The 15,528-nt window shown below is 49.3% G+C and overlaps 1 protein-coding gene across 28 annotated transcripts in view; it reads right to left on the reverse strand.

Annotated features, from left to right (window-relative positions):
• Window positions 1-14,597, reverse strand: part of Tpm1 (tropomyosin 1) — a 27,694-nt gene extending 13,097 nt beyond the window's left edge. For 5 of the 28 annotated variants that reach the window (XM_048424084.3, XM_048424091.3, XM_048424079.3 and 2 more), the window contains exons 1-3: window positions 14,387-14,591; window positions 13,054-13,179; window positions 1,014-1,147 (exon numbers count right to left, since the gene is read on the reverse strand). In XM_048424084.3, coding sequence (XP_048280041.1) covers window positions 1,014-1,147; window positions 13,054-13,179; window positions 14,387-14,500 — 374 coding nt within the window. In that variant the 5' untranslated portion in view covers window positions 14,501-14,591. Of the gene's footprint in view, window positions 1-1,013; window positions 1,148-8,750; window positions 9,028-13,053; window positions 13,180-13,387; window positions 13,514-14,386 lie in introns of those variants that run through there. The other 23 variants (XM_048424088.3, XM_085689270.2, XM_048424081.3 and 20 more) reach the window with 15 other exon arrangements.
• Between the last annotated feature and the right edge of the window lie 931 nt (window positions 14,598-15,528).

The raw sequence follows: 15,528 nt of genomic DNA on the forward strand, positions 1-15,528 counted from the left end.
GTCTCATGAAGCATTCCCACACTTTGTGACTTGCACAGCAAAGTACAGATTTAATAAAAAGCCTTTCAGAATGCATGAGGTTAGTGTATGGTGGGATGGTTAAAATGGACTGATAACTTGGCAGGATGTAGAATCAATCACCTGGTTAATAAACCTCTGGGCACACCCGTGAGGGAGTTTTATAGATGGGGCTTGTAAGGGTGGGGAGACAGTGGGGAGAATGTGGGCAGCACCATTCCGCAGGCGAGAGTCCCTGACTACATAAAAAGGAGAAGCTAGCCAAGCACTAGCATTCATTGCTGTCTGCTTCCAGACTGTGGACCCAGTGTGTGCCTCATGTTCCTGTCACCAAAACTTGCCCACCAGGATGGGCTGTGTCCCTTTGAGCCATGAGCCAAAATAAATTCTTCCTTTCTTAAGTTGCTTCTTGCCAGGTGTTCCATCCCACTATTAAGAAAGAAATTAATAAAGCTGGCCTGCAAGAACCATGGTTCCCTTTACAATGACAAGGCTGGGTCTTTAAAGCCAGGTCACATTAGGAGTAGGTGCAAAACACAGAAGCCCCTGACTGAATCTCGGTGTATACATATATTAAATCCAGAACATTTTATTTCTGCAGAGCCTACAGGTTGAATCTGGTTTATCTATGCTTTCTCTTCTACTTGTTTGGTTACCATAGCTCCTTTCTCTAGGTCTGAGACTTCTTAGGATGCATTATTTTACTTTTTTATGTATCTGGGTATTTTGCTTGCAGGCATGTCTGTGCATCATATGTATGCCCGGTGTCTGCAGAGGCCAGAAGGGAGCATCAGATACCCTAGGCTAGAGTTACAGACGTTTGTGAACTGCCATGTGGGTGCTGGGACTCAGACCACAGTGCTCAAAAGAGCTGTCAGTGCTCTTAAGTGCTAAGCTTTCTCTCCCTTTGTGTGTGTGTGTGTGTCTGTGTGTGTGTGTGTGTGTGTGCTGGGCAGCGTGCAGACACACACAGGAGCTGGATGGTGTAGTCTCACCTCTCACTCTCATCTGCGGCCTTCTCAGCTTCCTCCAACTTCTGCAGAGCTGTGGCCAGACGCTCCTGAGCACGATCCAACTCCTCCTCAACCAGCTGGATGCGTCTATTCAGAGAAGCTACATCGGCTTCAGCCTAGGCAGAAAGTGAGACATTTCAGAGCCGGGAGAAAGTCAGGGTGGTACCTTCAGAAACTGGTTCCAGACAGGAAGTCTGGGGTCTGGTGTAAGCTATCTTTCAGTATTGCAAGTCCTGACCAGCTGAAGACCTCGCACATGAGCATCACACTTGGAAAGACACAAACCTAGAAACAACTCTCAGCAGAGAGTGGGCCATCAGCAACACACACACTCACACGCTCAGCACGCTCACACACGCTCACGTGCTCACACTCACACATGCTCACACACGCTTGCGTGTTCACACACGCTCACGTGCTCACGCACGCTCACATGCTTGCACACGCTCACACTCACACATGCTCACACGCGCTTGTGTGTTCACACACGCTCACATACTCACACATGCTCACACACACTCATACACTCACACATGCTCACACACGCTTGCGTGCTCACGCACACTCACATGCTCACACGTGCTCACACAGCTCTGTCCAGCTCTAGTCTCCATGCCTTGCCTTTCACCATCTGCTTGAGGGAAAGCTTCCTCACAGCTCCCTGCGGGCTGGAAAGGGGGACACTGGATAGGTCCAGGCCCAGCTACAGAGTCCCCAGAAGTATGATCGGAAGTCGGAATGCCACGTTTCATCCAACTATCCTTTCTTTCTCTAAGCGACTTCTCAAAGGAGCCTTACAATGAGACTGAATATTTTAAAATCCAGTGGTTTTAAAAACACATACCAGGAAAATTAAAAAAACAAAAACCCGAAACCAAAACGACAAACCATACCATATGGAGATCTAATACCATCTAGAAACTTCCCCCTTGCCCCACCTTTTCCGTAACCTCTTTAGAATAACTGACCTCCCTGGAACAAGGCCAAGATAAATTGCCCCAAGGTTTTTTTTTCCTAAGCTTATTGGAGTTTCTTAAAAGTCAAGGTTGCGACAAGAAGTTTCACAAGTCTAAGGAGAAAAGCAACATAGATATTGTTTTTATTTTAATTAAAAAAGCTTTGAATTAAAGTGTTTCTTTCTTGGGCAGGCAATGACTGTTTCCTGCTGTAAGTACTTTTGCTCTGAGTCCTTGTCTCCCTGTGGTCGGAGCCCAGGGCCTAGGCTACCTGGAAGGGTAAGGTGGGACTTGCTAACTAGGTAGCATTATTTATCCTATCCATTCTCAACCTGTGTTCACCAAAGGCTGGAGACCCTAAGGACATTTAGGAGCCATCTTTCTCGCAATCGCAATCCACGCTTCAGAGAAAGCGCTGCAGCTTTCTACGCCTACATCTGCTCAAGGCATCCGCTCTCCACAGAGGCTTGGGCTCCATAAATGTCTACTGAGCTGAGCAAGTGAAAGCACCCTAATTTAAACAACGGCAGCTTCCAAAGCTCCCGAGGGAACTAGAAAAGCGTGTGCAGTTAGAGAAAGGCCGCAGTCGCGGCCTTGAGACACAGGAAATGAGACCGTGCAGTTCTGCGTTCACCTAGGTAGGTCTTATCTGAGCAATGGCATTGAACAGGGAATCTCCACCTGTTCATTCCACCATGAATGGCTGCAGTCTTTTTTCTTTTTTTAAAAAAAAAATGATATATATATGTATACACACACACACACACACACACACACACACACACACACACATAAACGTTTTAGACACACTTATCTCAAAGAAAAAAGCTACTATGTGGTAACTGGCTGCCAGAGGCAGGAAGCAGGGCCAGTGAGGAATGACTGGGAGGAGCAGTTACAACTGAACCAGCCCACAAGGTCAATCATTATTATCAGAGAACAGCTTGGAACTGGGCCAAGCTGGAAATGTCCTGAATGACTGAGTTTTTCCTCGAAGAGTGGAGGGATTGGAATTACCAATTTCTTAACTACAGGAACCACCTTTGAACAACCGTTCCTTTATCTTCTTATTTTATGTGTACTAGTGTTTTCCCTACATGTGTGCATTTGTACCACACGTGTGCCTGCAGTCAGTTCCAGGTGCTCTGGAACTGGAGCCAGGAGTTACAGATGGTTGTGAGCAGCCATGTGGATACTGGGAACAGAACCCAGGTTCTCTACAAGAGCAGCAAGTGCTTTTAATCTCTGGGCCATCTCCCTCAGTCTCTTTAATTGGAAATATATACATATTAAGGTCATAGCTTTGGGTCAGGTTAAATGTCTTCCTCTTACATGTATTCCGTTTCTAGGGGAAAAAAAATCTATTCCTTTTACAAACAAGAAGGTGGGGTGGAGACAGAAAACAAAAACAGAAACAGAAAAGTGGATTGGGATCGGTGGTTTCAAGACCCCTGGGCTGCTTCCGAACACCCAGTGCCCCAAGTAACCTATGTGGATAGATCCTGACCAGCATTAGTTACTACAAGAATATCAGCCATTAGACAAGTCATAGAAATCATTTTCTTAAAAGGCCAAGAAGGACTCGTATGGATTTCTCTAGAGTGCCCAGGTCATGTTCAAAAGACCCTTTCTTACTATAGTGTTACATAATAAAACTATTATCATTTAAGATAAAAGCAAATGCCCTCACTATACCTGTTGCTAGCGAATCAGATAAACATGGACAGGATTTTAAAACCACTTCTGCGCATCAAAGACTAAGTTCCCTACACTGGAACCAAACCTCGAGGACCCGACTCGCTCACAGGACTGCTGATGAGCAGAGGTGGGAATGAACGGGGGGGGGGGCCCACAGAGCACCAGAAGCCATGGCAGCCATAGTCGTTTCTGCCCCTTTGCACACAAGGGCCCACCACATTCGATCTGCGCTTCCTTCTCTTTGCCCCCACCCCCTCTACACACTTCCTTTGGTTCTTGACGCAGCTCAGTTGAGTACTGTTTTGTAAATATCCCCCACATCCTTCCCCCAGCACGGTTTTTACAACTCTAAACTCCCTCTCACTCAGGTTATTTAACAAGCTCCAACAAGACCAGCCAAGGGGTTCACGACGCAGTGGCCAGATTTAGGGCTGGTTCCTTTGGGCCAGTTTTGGCAGAGCATATGGCCGAGCTATAGAGACTCTATCTGGAGGAGACACTCTAAGTGTACGTAATGAAGCCTCATTGTTTGAACTGGATTAGAACCTGAACATCACACGGGCCACCACTAGCTGGACATACTACCCCACGGGGAGACATGTAATAGAAACAGAGACTCCCAGTTCCCAGGCCTAGAGATTAGGACTTGAGAGGTCAGTGTGAAGGGGCAGGACCCACAATGTAAATGGAAGCCCGTTTCTTCCATCGCCACCCAAGGAAGCTGGGAAGGATTGCAGGAGCTGCCCAGCAAGCTCTCTACTAAGACCAAGGGAAGGACCTCTGACCCAGAGGGCGAAGGCAAGCTCGGGAGACCTCCATCAGGGCAATGTGAGGCAGGACTGAAACTCAAGCCCTTTGGCTTCTCAAACCTGAGTTTATGGATGCTTTGAGATTAGTGGTTCTCACCCCTGGAGTCTTTTTCTCCCAGACACCAGAGTGGAAGGTTCCCTACTATCCCCTGACCTGCAGTACCCCAAGTAAGTTAACAGCCTGTCTGGATAGATTCTGGCTAACATCAGCAAAGCAGTTACTGCAAGAAAATCAGCAAGTCATCTCGATTCTTTTTTAGAAGACAGAATGCCCTAGTGGGTGGCCAGGAGCTCACACAAGGACACTGCCCTCTAACCCACAAGAATGAGAGCTGAGATTCGAACCTGGGCTCACTAACAAACCACCTTCCTGGGGGAAACCCTTCATTCTGGCTCCAAGGGCTCTCTTATGTTGGCCTAACAGCTTTAAAGATCTCCTCAGACTCCAAGACAAGTTTAATTTCCTAATAAAAGTCCCATCTCTTATTCTCCTACCCTCAATTTGAGACTCTGATGTCTAGGCTGGCTGGTGATGCTTCTGCCTCGGCCATCTCACGTGCAGAGATGACACGCATGGGTTACCCTGATTTATTATGTTCTGTGCTCCATAGGCCCACACCTGTCACCTTCACCAGCTTATTTCCAGTTTTTTTTTCCTCAGAGTTGAAGCTTTGCTAGATACTTCCTGAGGGTCTCGGCATCACAGCACCCAGGTCGTCTTACGTATTTGTTGCTGCTGTCTGTCAGAACGAACCTACTGCCCTGTGCTTATCCATCAAAAGCAAACAGAAATAAGGCATTTGAGGAGGGTCAAGACCCCAGATGCAAATTATTCCTGGGCACGTAGATCACTCTTAGTGCACTGAGTTACGTTTCTTCTCAGTGGCCCCATTTGTCAACACTGCCAGCAAAGCCTTTCCAGTTGGGCTGCTGGTTTCTTTTATTTTAAAAGTGCTCCTGGAACCCAACATGTAGTGAGTTACTCAGAAAGAGACTGTTATATCGGGGCAATTATGAGCCCTGGTTAAACCCCTGCCCAGTGCTCACATGTGTGAGAACCTCAGTGTTGTACATTTCCCTTCCCCTGTAAGTACTAACTCCCACCAAGGAAGTCCTGCCAGCTCACCATTCCTACCCTTTGCCCTGCCCCCAAACAAGGAAGTGGCTACCTCCGGATAAAACAGGCACAGGCTATTGCCCTACCCAACAAGGGACTACGTGTGTAGAAAGCCGTGTTTACACTTTAGCACTGCAAAATGCTATTCCAAACCAGACCTGAATAAAATCTAAGCTTGACACGAAAGTCCCATGTGTGAGCCAGCACAGACAGAAGAAAACCCTTTTACTCTGAAAGTCAGTGCTCTGGAATATATTCTCAAAGTCCTGACTGAATCTGAGCGGAGCCTGAAATGATCAAAGGTCAGGTCTTTTATTTCATGTAAACTGTAGTTACACAGAGAGGGTTTCACCCAGCCTGCTGTGCAAGACCAAAGTGACTAGAGCCAAGCGAAACTTCTGCCCTTATATGGTCAAGAAAGGGAAAACACACACACACACACACACACACACACACACACACACGCACACACACACGGGTGGACGGACGACATTAGGGGCACTCCCATGGAGAGCAGATAAACACAACCTCCTCTATCTGGGCCGAAGCCTGTAATTTGGGAGGCATGCTTGTGTAGGGAAGAGAGGGAGGTCCTGAGGGGCCTTGGTGTGACTGCATGGGAAAGTGGGAACCCAGAGTCACAGCCACTCTGGAAGTGGCAGGGTAAGCAGAGTAAGTACAATGTTTCCTGGTTCCAGAAGAAGCTGCCAATGCACAAGAGTCAGGAAAGGGCTGGGGAGTTTTGGAAATTGGTTATTTCCCATGATTAATAAAGTTATCCATCAAGAACCTGCCTGCACTTCTAAGCCTCCTCATCTGCCAGGTTCTACCCAGAAAGCTGGAGAAAGAAGTGGCTTTTTTCTGTTTTAAACACACATCTCACCACCCTACAAAACCCTTAGGACACAAGACCTAGAGTCAAGCGTTACATCAAGGAAAGTAACTTCATTCCAAGATTCTGAAGGGCCCACACACCTTGGGAAAACAAGGAGGAAATAAGCGATATCTGCTTTTTCCAAGGTACATACCAGGTTTAAGAGGGCCCCTTAGGTCTGCCTGAACCTTGGAGTACCTGAACCGGAGCCAACTCTACACTGAAATAGTTTCTGCAGTGGCTCATGGCTTTGTCACCAAACCTTAATCTTCGCTGCCAAGAGAAACTGCTAGCTTAACTCACAGCCTAAGCTACGCCTAATAACTCTTCAATTAGCTCCATCCACGTAAGCTCCAGCCTACGAGCCAGGAGTAACCGGCATTCTGCATAACTGACCATTCTGCAAGTGGTCAGATCCAGCCTCTTCTGTGAATCCTGACCAATCTCCCTGCCAGAGGAGTTCTGAGAAATAATCTTAAAATTTCTTTAAAAAGGATTTAAACTGCTCTAAATAAAGACATAAAGTTTGGAAAAGAATGAGAGCTCTGTCCTTAGCAAACTAGCCTGGGAATGCTCTTACCAAAAACAAACCAAAACAAAAGCAAACAAACCAAAACAATGTACAGGACAGCAGGTGTGTCTTCTGTGTGTGCCACCAAACATTAGGCCAGGAGGCCGGTGAGGATCCATCACTAATGCCTTTTCAACCTGCAGTCCTTCCAGCCTGCCCAATTCCCCTCCTAAAATTGAGAAAAATAATTGTTGACTAAAAGCATGAAGTGGGGGAATTTTATGGGTAATGAAGTGAGTAGGGCCATTTCTAGGAGCCATTGCCAAGTCATTACTGTAAAGAATGCTGGCAAGGCAGTGCTGGACATTGCTAAGAAAGGGCAGTGTAAGTAGCACTACCTCTGTCTGCTAAGCCACGCTGCGATCCCTTTGCATACTAGCCACATTTGACTCAGAGGAAACCAAAGCACTAACAATTGTCCCCAGCCAGAAAGGAGATGGGCCAGGATTCAAATACTGCCAAACTGGGCCCAGTGCTCTGCATTCTGCTTTTTAGCTCACTGATTCACAGTGGTTAGCCAGGGATGGATCAGCATTAATGTATCACCAGCCACCAGTCCCTCTATAGTGGGACTTTTGCTAGCTAGTCCTCTCAAGCTAATACTGCTATCTTTTATCTATTGATTTCTTTTTTTTTTTTTAAAAAAAAAACCTTTATCTGTATTTTTATCTTAAACTTCCTCTAGCTGGGCCTTCCTCTTAGGAAGACTCCCTTGGTTCTCTGTATTTTATACAAAACATGTTGCGAAGTTTCTGCAAGACGCCATGCAACCATTACAAACATTCAGCCAGGAGGAATGACTCAGTTCGGAATAGTCCTGTGTATATGAAGCACAGCTGGACACCATATTGTTTGTCATAAAATTCCCAAGGTGTTTGAATACCTTGATTTAAGACACAGGCATGTGAATACCTTGATTTAAGACACAGGCATGTGCGAACATGAGCGCGCGCGCACTTACACACACACACACACACACACACACACACACACACACACACACACCCCTGATAAATTCTAATACCCAAACTCCCTTTGAAACTTTGTTTCTGTTTGCTGGATACATTTGCTTTAGGAGGAAAGGAAGCCAGGTACTACATTAGACAAAGAGGAGGGGTAGCCGGCAAGAGGTATAACCAGTAACCAATGACATCTGGCCAACTTTTTCCAAAACTCCCAACAAAAGGATATCTATTGTAGAGGGATATCTACTTGGAAGATGGGAAGGCTGAGAAACCTAACGCTATAATGCAAAGCTCTGCAAGCTCTAGTTCTCTCAGAACCTGGTACTGTCAATGGCTTCAACCTCCATAGAGAAATAGCTTTTAGGAACCACAGGATCAACACAGACAAAAGTTCAGCATCTGAAGGCCCCGAAGTCCCACAGTGCTTCTCCCCAGAGACTGATCTTTAAAAGGAGGGACTCCTCCTTCCAACCCCAGTTTGAGTAAATAAATGCCAGTAGCGCAAAGTGCGCATCCATGGGACACAATTCATGATCGCCCCAGAAATGCAGTCCTCTTGGGGGAAAAATACCGCTCCCTGAACCTTCTCAATAGTACTCCTGCTACCCCCGGAGGTTTTTTGACTTCAGACTAGAGAGATACAAAGGCATGACTGAGCAGCAGGGTTCCAGTTGGCCTAGGTGCGCCAGGTGCGGCATGGGGCCTTGGGGTGATGGGTGGGTCCCTTACGGTCTCCCGCAGCTTCCGCTCCTGGTCCAGCTCACGCTGCAGGCTGCCTGCACGCTCCTCCGCAGCGTCCGCCTGCTCTTGCAGGCTCCGGATCTTTCTCCTCACCGCCTCCAGCGAGCTGCTACCCGCCATGGCCAGGCGGTGGCTGAGGCTGCGCTCTGTCTCAGCGCTCTGTAGCTGCTACTGCTGCTTCTGCTGCTCCTGCTGCTGCAGCTACCGAGCCCAAGTCCCGCGCGTTCCGCCCAGGCCGGCTTTGCTATGCCGGCGCCCCCTGCGGCCCAGAAGCAGTCCGGAAGTCACGGCCTCTGGGCCGCACCGGAGAGCCGCGGGCGGGTGCGCGAGAGCAGAGGACGGGCGCGGCTGGCAGGCGGGCGGGGCGCCGCGGACCCCGGGAACAGGCAGCCGGTGGAACCACTGCGCGTGCGCGCGGGGACGGCCGGCTCTGGGCTGCTTCGCCCGGAGCGAGGCCACCGCAGGAGGGCGTTTGCTTCCACTCGGCCGCGCGCCTGGGTGGCCCCAAGCAGAGAACCTGGATGCTAAAGCCTATGGCGACTCCTGCTGGCCGCTTGAAGCGCTCCGGAATCCCGATTACTCTGAAGCTGAGACAGGGTTCGGAGCCTTCCAAAACCTGAATGCTCCCTAAAGGAACTGTTCTGGTCATAAAGAGCGCCATGATTCCGAATGCTAAAGGCCATGGCGACTCCTGTTGGCAGTCCGGAGCGCTCTGTAATCCCGACTTCCCAGAATCCCAATAAGGAACTTGGAGCCTATGGTATGAATTTTAGGGGAACCAGTTCTTGTAAAGAATCCCAGAACACAAACTCCTTACAACAAGAACCCCAACACTTGAGTTATCTCGCCAAGTGTAAATTCCTATCTGACAATGCGGAGTGGTTAGACTGTTCTAAATACAGCATTTCTAGATTTGAATCTGGCTCTTAGGTCTCTGCTGGTTGTGTAGCTTTGGACAAATGAATTCTCAGTGTTTCATCTCTTAAAAACGAATATAATAGCACAGGGCTTTTCGCGGGGCTGTTGAGAATTATCAGCTACTATAAAACGCTGAACAATGCCTTACATACAGTTAAGACTCAAACGATATAATTAAACAATCACAGGTACTACCTTTAGAGTCTGGCTGGGCCCCTATCCAGTTGTGCAATCTCAGACAAGGCAGGCATCCTAACCTTTCCTGGTTTTAATTCAGTCTAATACCTGGAATCCAATGAACCCCAGGTACAAGACTACAGAAACCTGTGACAGTGCCTCTGGTTACCAGCTGCAAAGTCACACAGACACAATCTGTAAGAAGCCATCTCGGCCATTCCCTCCTGTGCTGTGTTTTTAAAAGCCTGTCAAGTCTCTGGGCTTTATATCCTCCTGCATCTTGGTCAAAGAGAGCTGTTAAAGTCAGTCCTGGACTTGTTTAAGTGTGTGCGTGTTTGCATGTGTGTGTGTGTGTGTGTGTGTGTGTGTGTGTGTGTGCGTGCATGCATGCCTGCGTGTGTGTGTGTGTGTGTGTGTGTGTGTGTATGTGTGTGTGATATAAACAAAGGTAGAAAAAGAAAACACTCCTGCCAAAGGCTGTCTTCCAAAACCAGAACACCTCTGGAATTCCTAGTCCCCTCCGGTCTCTGCTGCAGAAAGCAAGCCTACAAACTCCAGCTAGGGCCCTCAATCAAGTCCTGTAGGTGGAGACTCTTGCTTGGTTTCCAAGCTGTTGTTTTGCTGAGCAGCCGTGGGTATAGCTCCTCCCCAAAGCTCTCAGACCATCTGCCTCCAACCTTGAGGATACCCAGACAGGGCATCTGCACCCTCCAAAGGCAGCCAGGGTAAATGCTGGCCACTTGCCAGTGCAGTAAGCAGCTACCCTAGTGATTTAATGTCTTGCCTTTCAAGCACTAGGAAGTCAGTTTCAGAAGTTTATTTTCAAGCTGATGTCACTACTGAAGAGCTATGGGCGGTTAGTTGTTAGGTTTAGCTATGGGATGGAATCCTTTGGTTATTTAAGAAATACTGTGGCTGGGTCCCATCCCAAGAGATCCCAGGGGAAAACCTGAGTTTAGTTAAGCCTGAGTCACTACATTAGGAAGGAGACCTAGAGGGATAAAGACTCATATCCTGCAAATATCAGCTCCATCAGTTACTGGGGGAAAGGAGTCAAGATAACTGAGTCTTAACAGGACTCAGCCTCCTGTAGGGGGGAAAACCAGTAAAAATCCAAAACAGATTGCAAGGGATGCTAGCTCCTGAGTGGCAGCCTTTTAAACTGGGAAAAACCCGTTTCTGGAAGACTATAGCTTGTAAAGTAGCTTGGTAAGATCGAAAAATGATTTTAGTAATAATAATCAAAAATGTACTTTTTTTTAGCACTAGAGAGTAAAACGTCCTCACTGCAATTCTTCAGAAGGATGACTTCACTTCCACCTCTTCCCTCTAGCGACACCTGTCTTTTCCTCTTCAAGTCTTAGCTATTTTAAGTGAGTCAAGATCGTTCTAAATATAACGTCACAAACTCCCTTCAACATTCCTAGTCTCCAAAGAGCCAACGGTGTTTTACAGAGGTAGATGAGAAATACACTAACCAAAAGAAACAGAGAAGTGCACACTCTCACCATATTTAGAGACAGTTTTCCAGCACATAGAGAGAACCAAAACTGGTGTTAAGAACCTCCCTCTTCTCCTGGCCCCGCCCCACAGCTGGCTTTAAATAGCCTCTTTTCTGCTTCTGCCCCACCCCATTCCAGTACCCCCCTCCACGATTTCTCCCTGAAGACAAGATTACCACTCCATAGTTACAACAATTATTATTCCCCCCCCCCAAGAATTATAGTAACTTTTTTTCCCTCCTGCTTTCTTTCACACTGGGCTATTTGCAAATTCTCTGAATTCCTTTCCTTATAAGGAATATCTCTCCTAGATCTCCTAGGTCAGCGGCTCTTTTGAAAAACCTAAATAAATGTCCTGCAGGAGGATTTGGGGGAGTTGGGCATCCTCCATTTAGCACGGACAAAGCAGACGTCTGATCCACGTTATACAAACTGGCTCAGAGAGATGAAGGCTGTTTTTTTTTTTTTTTGTTATTGTTGTTCTTTTTCTAAAGTCAGGTAGGTTTTAGCATGAGTTTTCACTCAACTGTGCTTCCCCAAGCCTCCTTTCCAGGGAACTTAGCTGTCACTCAAGGTTTTCTTTTTGTCCGATCCCAGTTGTTGGCTGTCTAGACTACTCAGTTACTAAGAACACTAGATAAATCTCAAGTCTTTCGTGATTCAAAAGGCCTTGCCAGTTTCAAAACCCTTGGATAATCTGCATTACACATTATCCCAAAACACAAAACCAAAAACGTACAGACTGCTGTCAAACTTGGGGGTTCAACTTTCGGGTGTAGCTTTGTCTGCTACTCACACATTCTTGGAATTGTTATCAGCTTCCCAAGGAATTCTTTTCTAATTGGGCCTCTAGGCTTAACTGCCTTCTCCAGGGGAATGTGGGGGTGAAAAGAAGTCAGTCAGTCCATTGGAAAGCTGACCCTCTGCTTGACTTTCTAGATTCCAAAGGGCAGCGGAGAGGATGCTTAGCGGAGCTGGAGCTGTGTCTTTCACGCCCTGGAGTATGCAGCGGTTGTCAGAGGGCTGACAGGTGGGGGTGGGGCGGGCGGGGGGCAGCCAGCTCTCTACGCCTTATAAAGCACTGAGCTATATATAACTCCCTGCGTACTTTCTGGATCTAGTGCCTCAGACTGCGGACCCAAGCGAGTATCATCTTCCCTGGGCAGGTCTTAAGGTTTACCTAGTGAGAAAGAGCGCCTCAAAGTGTCCCCTGTAGTCTGCAAGATTAGCCTTTGAAGTAAGAGTGTGAGTACATTTTAAGACCAGGCTCTCTGTGTCCAGACTAGGCTCATCAATGGAGGCCACTGAGGGTGGCAAACAAGAAAACTCTGTCTTGCACAAACCTTGGTGATGACACACACTTCAGAGGTTTTATACCAGCAGGAGGCGAAGTTCCCCTCCACAAGTCCCCAATTCGGAGGCTGTGTTCTCCCAGCTTCTCACCCACCCACCTCCGACCAAAGGGGAGGAGGTAAAGAAGAGGAAAAAGAGAAAAAGAAATGCATGGAATATAAACGAATGTGCGCAGCGGCAGTCAGAGGCAGCATCCAGTGCTCTGGGCCACAGCCAGGCTGTGTGCAGGTGTCCCGGCAGGAGGAGGTTTACCCCCTTCCTTTGCTCTGCAGACCCTGTGGTGACCCCCAGAATGGTCACGCGAACAGGAGGTGAGGGAGGCAGTGTGAGCGTGCACTTACATCTGTGGCCTTTTTCTCCGCCAGCTCCAGCTTCTCCTGGGCATCTTTGAGAGCCTCAGAGTATTTGTCCAGTTCATCTTCAGTGCCCTTGAGTTTCTTTTGCAGTGACACCAGCTCATCTTCCAGCTGGGAGTTGGCGGTGGAGTACGGAGGGAGGGGGGAGGGTGTGGGGTGCGGCAGGCAGCGTGATCCCGCAAGGTGCGGGGTGAGGGTGCACAGACCGTAAAGGACAGGGACAGCGGGAGAGAGAGAGAGAGACAGGGAAAGACAGGGAGGGAGAGAGAAAGAGAAAGTTAGCCATTCGTGCGCCGTGCCACACCGCGCGCCCGGGTACCTTGGCGGCGGTCTCGTCAGCAGCCAGGAGGCTGTCCTCCGCCTTGTGCAGCTCCTCTAGCACCCGGTCCCGCTCGTCCTCCGACGCCCGCAGCAGCTTCTCTTTCGCTGCGATGTCCTCCTCGAGCTGGGGGCAGCGGCAAGCGGGCGCGGGCGGCCGGCATGGACCGGGTGTGAGACATACAACAAACGGGTGCCAGGTTGGCTGGGGCCCTGGGGCTAAGGGATCGCTGCTTTGGGGCTTAAGGGACCCTTGGTAATCTCTCTCCCAGAGCTGGAGCCGCTCAGTGACTCATCCCGCACCCCCACCCCCACCCCCCCCCCCGGACCACACTCGGGTGGAGAACTTAGAGAACTCAGGTCCCCGACTTGAAGGGTTACAGAAACACGCCCCTGTTTGGTTAGCTTTCCATTTGTGTCTTCTATCCTGTCCATCTTTGTTCTTAGAAAATAGTTAAGTGAGTCCCCCTCTTCGCTCCAAAGCCTCCATCTCATGTTTAGGGGCTCTTTCTCCCCAACCAAAAAGTTCAAAGAACTTCGGACACTTTAGGACTTGAGCCTTGCCGGACTCCCCCACCCTTCCCTCCAGTCACATCGGGAATTGGTATCCTTTCTCCCTTCCCATTTCAAAACTGGTTCCCAATCCCGAGGGTCAAGAGCTTCTCTAGGGAGTTTATGGACCTCAGGGACTCTGGAAGGGTCACCAGCCTCTTCGGCGGACAAGACAGAAAAGTTAGAATCAGCCAATCAAACTAACTCCTTTCTTTCTTTCTTTCTTTCTTTCTTTCTTTCTTTCTTTCTTTCTTTCTTTCTTCCTTCCTTCCTTCCTTCCTTCCTTCCTTCCTTCCTTCCTTCCTTTCTTTCTTTCTTTCTTTCTTCCTATATTCTTTTAAAGATGCGCGCCCCTGGACACCCTGGGCTTGGGATGGGATGGGGAAAGGATGCCTGCTGGGGTCCCGGGGACTGAGTCGGGGCGGTGGGGGGCGGGGTAGACGCAGACCTGCTTGCTCCGATCTTCTGCCGCCTTCTTGTCAGCCTCCGCCTGCTCGGCTCGATCCAAGGCGTTCTCTTTGTCGAGCTTCAGCATCTGCATCTTCTTCTTGATGGCGTCCATGGTGGCAGTGGCGAGGGGCCCTTAGGCAGCGTCGGGAGCAAAGACACGAGCGCGGTGGGGTGGCTGAGACGGAGTGCGAGCGCGGAGCTGCCTGCTGCTCTCTGATATGTACTTTCCCAGGGGGGCGACCGCATTCCTCAGGACAGCCAATACTTTTTTGGAAAAGCTTGTTCCTCCTGCCCCCTTTCCCAGTCTCCTGCCTCCGCCCCGTGCCCCCTCCTCGCTCCTCCCGCGGGGCCCGCACGCCCATTCGCTGCCTCCTGCCGGCCTCCCAGTTGACGGTGGATATGACTATATATGGGGACCCGAGCCTCCGAGGCGGTGGCCAGGCAAGGCCGTCCTATTTCTAAACCTGTGCGCCTGGGAAAGAGCGCCCGGATCTCGCTGGAGCGGAGCCCGCCGCTGAACGAGTCTCTAGCCACCTCCCAGAGCCACTGCCTGGCCATCAGGATCCCCAGGAGAGCCCGCCCGGGTTCCCACCCGGGATCCTGGGAACAGGGCAGGCGGTGCGTGTGCACTGGTCTCACTTGGCATCTAGATTCTGGGGGTGCCCAGCCTAAAGCCTGGGGGCCGCCTGTCACAGTCTCTGAACCCCGCATCTGGACCTGGGAGCTCTCAGTACCCAGCTGCGCTCTTCTGGCAGCTCGCGGCCTACCAGGTGTAGACCAGGGCTCTTACGTTCTGGAAAGTTCAACCAGAGCAGAGAAATGGAGCTGGAGGAAAGTGTGAGGATAATTCCTGAGGTCTCTTGAGTCTTTTCACCAAAATGGTGTTGGTAATAAAATACTTTAGGGCCTTAGGGCCCAGCTGACTGAGTTATGCGCGTGTGTGGTGTTTTGGGAAGGGTAGAGGGAGTGTGTTAATGTGTAGAGGTCTGGTTTTTTTTTTCCCCCGGTGGGAGTTGCGCGCCGCACCCGCGGGGGGTGGGGTGGGGGTGTTGAGTTTAGACTAGGGCGTCTTGGTGTCTGATCTTTAGCCATCATCTACTGTGTAGCCGTGATTAGTAACAACCTCAATTCTGTAGCCCC

The sequence above is a fragment of the Myodes glareolus genome, chromosome 4, assembly GCF_982192425.1.
Source record: "Myodes glareolus chromosome 4, mMyoGla1.1, whole genome shotgun sequence".
Taxonomy (NCBI): domain Eukaryota; kingdom Metazoa; phylum Chordata; class Mammalia; order Rodentia; family Cricetidae; genus Myodes; species Myodes glareolus.